We start from the raw sequence: 6,168 nt of genomic DNA, 5'->3' as shown, positions 1-6,168 counted from the left end.
AAGATTTCAGTGCAACATTCTTATTATATTTACATTTGACAGTTACACTAAAAATTATCTTTGGTAATACAGAACTAGTGCCTGAGTAGATATTTACTTCACACTAAATGGAAGCACAAAATAGCTTGCAACCACTGAACTACAAAATATTTATCTGTACACATATTTAAAATACTTAAGTGCTTTAGAAAAATAATGAACATTTATATATTACAAGCACTGACTTAAACTCTGTGTAAGCTGTTCAGTCATAATAAGGTGGACAATACACATTCATATCATCTTCATCTGAATGGGGTAACATAACACAATAAAATATTGCATATTTTACACATTTATAGAAGTCAGAAAAAATAACTTATGAAACAGCTCAATTTTTTTCTATGAAATATATTTCTCTGCAACAGTCATATGACATTGAAGGCGTCATTAAATCACCGTATTAACTAAATAATTTAACACTATAGTAAACACTAATGGTAACAGTATGTTACAAGATTGCTTCTCCACAGACTGACTGTAATTTCACCATTAAAAGTACACTTATTTAAATGCTCAGCTTATAATTTCTGATGGAAAGATTGATACACATACTGCTAACATCTAAACACAGTTGGCTGAGTTACAGTTTTTTGGCCTGCTATAGTTGCCAGTCATGGTCAACAGATTCCACATATATTTACTATTACTACAATGGATGATATATTTAGCTTCAGACAGCAAAGTGTAAGAAACTGATTTTATTTCTTGTGAAATACACTGTAGGAGAGTACCACCTTGATGCTATCATTTTAATTGACGTAATTGTCACTACAGAAAGATTGTGTCACAATGAGAGAAATGTAAATGTTCCTTTGATAAATTCTATTTCAATGATCATAAAATTTCTGGCTGAGATGTGAGCTAAGTTGGTACAGTGAATAACTGTAACGATCAAGGGTCTGAAATCCTGTATTTTCATTCACCTTTGTAACTCTGAAAATGCTTAGTTGTAGAAAACCTTGAACTACTGAAAAATAAAAAAAACTGTGAACAGTCATTAAAAGATTTGCATTTCCATTGCTCCTCTCCCTTGAAGCAACTCTTCCTGCTTGGAGGTACTGGATATGTAGGATCTGATTATTTGAAAAGACCGAGTGTGCCTTCAGCCAGAGTTTGAATTGGAATAAATAAATTTTACTATTCAATAATAGTACTTTGTTTCTCTCCCCATATACATTGGTTTCAGACCACTTTACTGGAATGCAAGCATATTTAAAAGAATTTGTTCTCTTCTCAAAAACCCAGCCAACATTTCAGATTTTAGAAAAATGGCAAGTAAATTCATTGCCTTTTCTTCGCATGATTGCATAGCAATTAGTTCATTTTGAGTGCTACAAGTCATGCACACTCTGTAGGAAAAGGGCAATCTCTGTACTGAAAATAAAGATATGTTCATAGCCTTTCAATTTAGTGTTGCATCTGGAAGTACATGTTTTTATGTGAGATGTTGAAATAATTGCCCCTTCTTTTTAGAGGGTATTTATTCTTGCAAATAACTTTTACTGAAAGCCAAGGTATAATTAAATACAGTGACTGTACATTTTAAAAATAACATCTTTGTTTGCAAGATAAAATTTAACACAGATGCTTAACAGATGTTATGTAAAATATCCTTGGTAAGCGGAACAATAAGTATAGCTTTTCTTTTTAAGCTTTTGTAAGTCACGTGGTAGGTGTTGTAAGTTCTTGTTTATGTTTCCTTAGAACTGTAATGCCAATTGTCCCCCGTATTTTTCTCAGAAGGTCAATCACATCTGCTGTACTCATAGTCTCAACATTTTCATCATTAACCTGAAAATAACACATAAGTTATGTTAATGCATATTACTTTTGAGAGAGAGAGAGGGGGCGTGGAGTGGGGGAGTGGGCAAGGAACAAGCAGATAAAACCAGCAATTGCAAAGAACAGATCTTTATCACAGTGACATTGTGAAAAATCCTCATCTTGACATTGAGTTGCAATTCTTAACAGTGAAATTTTATTTTTTGTCACATTGGTAAATGCTGAGCAGTAATACAAGCCAAGTGTCAACAATATCTCCAGAGCAGATATTTTTTAAATATCATTCTATAGCATTTTGTGTACGTTATTCAAACAAATAAATTGTAATACCATGCTGTCATTAAATTCTTCATTTTGAATGATTTATCATCATTGTAATTTCATCCAAAGCTACTAAACATTTCTAAGAATAGCGTTGATTCATTTTCAACACTCAACTGGTAGGAAGCTAGATTCAAATGTGACCCCCCCCCCCCCCTCCTCCTCCTGAAGGTTGTCCACATGAAGAATGTCTCAAAAATTGTAACTACTGAGAAAGTGGGTATAATATGGTATTAGACAATCGGCTATTAAAACTATATGAAAAAGCTGAAGCTAAATGCATTTCAGAAGGAAAAGTAGTTATAACAATATTATGAAAAGGATAGTTGCTACTCACCATATAGCGGAGATACTGAGTTGCAGATATGCACAACAAAAATCCTGTTGGAAAGTGAGCTTTCAGCCAACAAGGCCTGACAAAAAAAAAATCTTGGGCATCTGAATCATAATGTCGGTACATTCCTTCCTGGAAAAGTAGTTATATTTTACATGAAGACTCAACTATGAGAAAGCGTTGTGCCAGACAAGTGCCACATTTGATTTGTTGAGTGTTATGCAAAAGTTTTGGACCATTAAAAGAGGAAAAGATCCAATGGATTTTGTGTGTATTGTGAATGATACTTTACTCCATCACTTATGCAAGAAATTGCAGGAATTGCAGCCTGTGACAACACCGAAAGAGGCAAAATCCATTTCATCAAGGAGTCGGTCTCCGATTTCCTTGCAAAAGATGAGCAGTAACTGGTAAATGCCTTGCGAGGTCTTTGAATCAGTGGAGTGGGAAAAACAGTAAGAAGAGATCGTGACTGCAATAGTGGAAAAATTTTTTTGGCAGTACAGTGTACCTACCCACTCTTTACTTCAGTAGTGGGGAAACTGATAGATCTGAAATATGAATGCGAACTCTGTTCAGCAGATTTGCCACTCTTTGACTTCCACTTGTTCTCCTGCCCCCCCCCCCCCCCCCCAAAACAAACCCACTATAGAAAACACTTTGGGTTCAGTGAACAGAAGTGTGGCAGCTGAGCATGGGTACTCTGCAAAGTTTTCATTGTTGAACTTTGTTGCATTTCATAAGTTTATACTGCTCCAAAACACCAAAAAAGTGCACCAACCAAAGAAAGACAAGGTCAAGAAGTGAGGGCAGTTTTTATCTTAAACTGCCAAGCAGAGAACTTTTTTCATCTTGCCCTTATACGTGTTGGTTTGACACTATACATTACCAAATGAGCAGAACAAATGGAGCAGAAAAATAAGTGCATCCACTAAAAAGCTATTTAGTTACAGGATACTAGAAGATGAAACAAAGATTACCCTGACAAAAGCCTCAAAATGTTAGGTGAGGAACCAACTAAGACTCTGGCTGACACACACATAGTGATGGATGTTTCACCACCAGGCCAGGCCACTGTGTCAGGTTTGAGGATCTGCTGTGGCTACCAGTAGCCTTGTGGGACTCTAGTCAGTTTCTAGAGAGGTTTGTGAAATTCGTTTTTGGGATAATTTTTGATTATATTGCTTCTGCAAATCGGATATTGCTGCACTTGCAAAAGCAAGTTATTTCTTAAAAAAATACATTGTAGTGAGAAAGGAGCAAGGTCAGGGAGCATTAATGGCATACCTTCTGGGATGGAATAATGACAATATTATGAAATTGCTACTCATCATATAGCAGAGAAGTTGAGTCGCAGACATGCACAGTTAAAAGACAGCTTGACACGTAAGCTTTCAGCCAGTAGACTTTCTTCTGACATAAACACACAAACACACACACACACACACACACACACACACACACACATATTCACAGCAAATGCAGCTCAGTACATGACCACTGTCTCTGACTGCAGCAGCCAGTGACTGTAGGTGTGTGTGTGTGTGTGTGTGTGTGTGTGTGTGTGTGTGTGTGTGTGTTTGTTTCGGAAGAAAGCCATCTGGGTGAAAGCTTACTTGTCTAGTAGTCCTTTTGTTGCGACACAATATCTCCACTATATGGTGTGTAGCAATTTATAATTTCATGATATTGTCAGTGACATACCTTCCGTTTGATGTACAAAGTTGTAAGTGCAAAAAATGTATACCACATTTATTTGATGGTGATTTTAGTTTCAAACTTTTATTGTCTTCTTCTATTACGATTTGCTTGACATGAAATTGTATCTGTATTTCCTGAAATAGCAGTTTGTAACTGCTGGGACTCCTGATCATAATAATGTCAATGTTGCTTAATATATATTGAACCATCATTGTAGTGCTGGCCTGTTTTACTTATTGAGGCCAAAGAAGATGTCCTCAAAAGAATAGCTGCATTCAATCCCATTTAAAACACTCATGGTGCTTCTATGCAACTTTGTACAGTCTGTCACTGCTGCTTGTATGTCGTCTGTCACATGTGGCTGTCACCACTAGATTTTTTTACTCATTCAATTCTCTTCAGTTACTTTTCTGCACAGGTGGATCTCAGTTGTGATATTAAACCTTGTATGAGCAGTAGTGTCATGCTACAAATATTTGCTTTAAGGGTGTCGGGTTGGTTTCAAGGTTCAAACACTGTCTGTAAGGTTTGTTTTTTATTGAGTGCCACAGCCACAAATTAATTGAAGGATGTTTTCATTTTTCTACCTGGCTGTAATAAAATTACTGTCTTTAATCAGCTGATTTTGACTGTTTGCAGATACTAGTACAAATGACAGTGATATTATCACAACCAGGATGGAAAATGGAATTGTGTTTCAACTGTCCGTCAGTGCTGTTGATGAGAAATTTTTACTCTGGGTTTAATGTTGTTTCAAATATCTTTGTGGAGCCCAGATACATCTTCAGTTTTTGATTAATTCTGTGGTCTCTGTTTGCATTGTTTTCTTTTTTCTTTGCTTTCTTTAGAGTGCTTCAGATGCCACAGGTATGAACATTCCCTCTACTTTGTGAAGAATGCTATCAGTGCTGGATAGTAGTTGCACAACATTATTTTCAGACACCTGATTACGTTATTCACTCTTCAATTTGATTTATTTTCTGCATTTAACAGTTTAACCTATGTCAGCCCATTGATGTCTTTGCCATTGTTTATCTCAGTTTTATTTTCAAGTATTCTTTTCTGTTCACACTGATATGCCACTGATTTATTTTGTTTCCCTTGTTGTGTTAACTAATTTTATGCTACTATTTAATTCTTTATTACTTAGTACATAAATAGAAAATTTTGGGTGGAATACATCTTATGGAGCAATTGTTGAGCAGTAGATGTGCATATAAATGACAATTTCAAGAGGAATATGTGGCTGAGACATCTCTTCAAGTTGTCGGTTGGGGTAATTGCTTGTCGTGCAGGAGAAGGAGCAGTTTAAAGGAAGAAAGAAGTACAATGAGTAGTGTTACAAGTGCTTTCAGTGATGCAGTCATTAGAGATGCAGCACAAGCTCTGATAGGACAATGATGGGAAAGGAAGATTCCCCTGTCCTTTTCAAAGAAACTATTGTAGCAACCAGGAAAACCTAAATCTGGATGGGGATTTGAACACCATTTCTCCTGAATAAGAGTTCATCAGTGTCTTAACCATTGCATCATCTCAAATGGAAGGTGGTGTGATAGGACAAATGGAGACTACTAGTAAAACAGCAGCTAATTCTCAATGACGTGGTTGCAGAACCTTACCATTAGAACTCGATCACCAGCCTGCAGGCGACCATCCTTGGCTGCTACACTGTCAGCATAAATTGCACTTATGTAGGTATGTTGCCCATTGCCTTGTAGACTGAATCCTAATCTGCTGTTCCAGCCGCGTGTTAGCTCTACCATGAATATCTGAAAATGTAGTAGAAAATCAAAATAGTTGAGATTTTAAAATAGACATATTGATGAGAAGTGAACACATGGTGGAATGAAATCTGATGTTTTTCTATTTTTCATGCTTTAAATGATAGGACAACGTTTTCTATAATTAATCAAAAAGAATTGTGTAAGCTATTTTAATACACTGGTGACTATGACACTCAGAACACTATGTCAGAATCATGCAGAGTA

General features: G+C 36.1%; 1 protein-coding gene across 1 annotated transcript in view; it reads right to left on the bottom strand.

Annotated features, from left to right (window-relative positions):
• The window catches only part of LOC124593783 (tyrosine-protein phosphatase non-receptor type 13-like), a 723,760-nt gene continuing 717,592 nt past the window's right edge, over positions 1-6,168 (bottom strand). Inside the window, exons 11-12 of the mRNA XM_047132135.1 lie at positions 5,800-5,949; positions 1-1,833 (exon numbers count right to left, since the gene is read on the bottom strand). Of these exons, the coding sequence (XP_046988091.1) occupies positions 1,705-1,833; positions 5,800-5,949 (279 nt within the window). The 3' untranslated portion in view covers positions 1-1,704. The remainder of the gene's footprint in view (positions 1,834-5,799; positions 5,950-6,168) is intronic.

Source organism: Schistocerca americana, chromosome 1 (genome assembly GCF_021461395.2).
Source record: "Schistocerca americana isolate TAMUIC-IGC-003095 chromosome 1, iqSchAmer2.1, whole genome shotgun sequence".
In the NCBI taxonomy this organism is placed as follows: Eukaryota; Metazoa; Arthropoda; class Insecta; order Orthoptera; family Acrididae; genus Schistocerca; species Schistocerca americana.
This window is presented reverse-complemented; position numbering and strand designations above follow the sequence as displayed.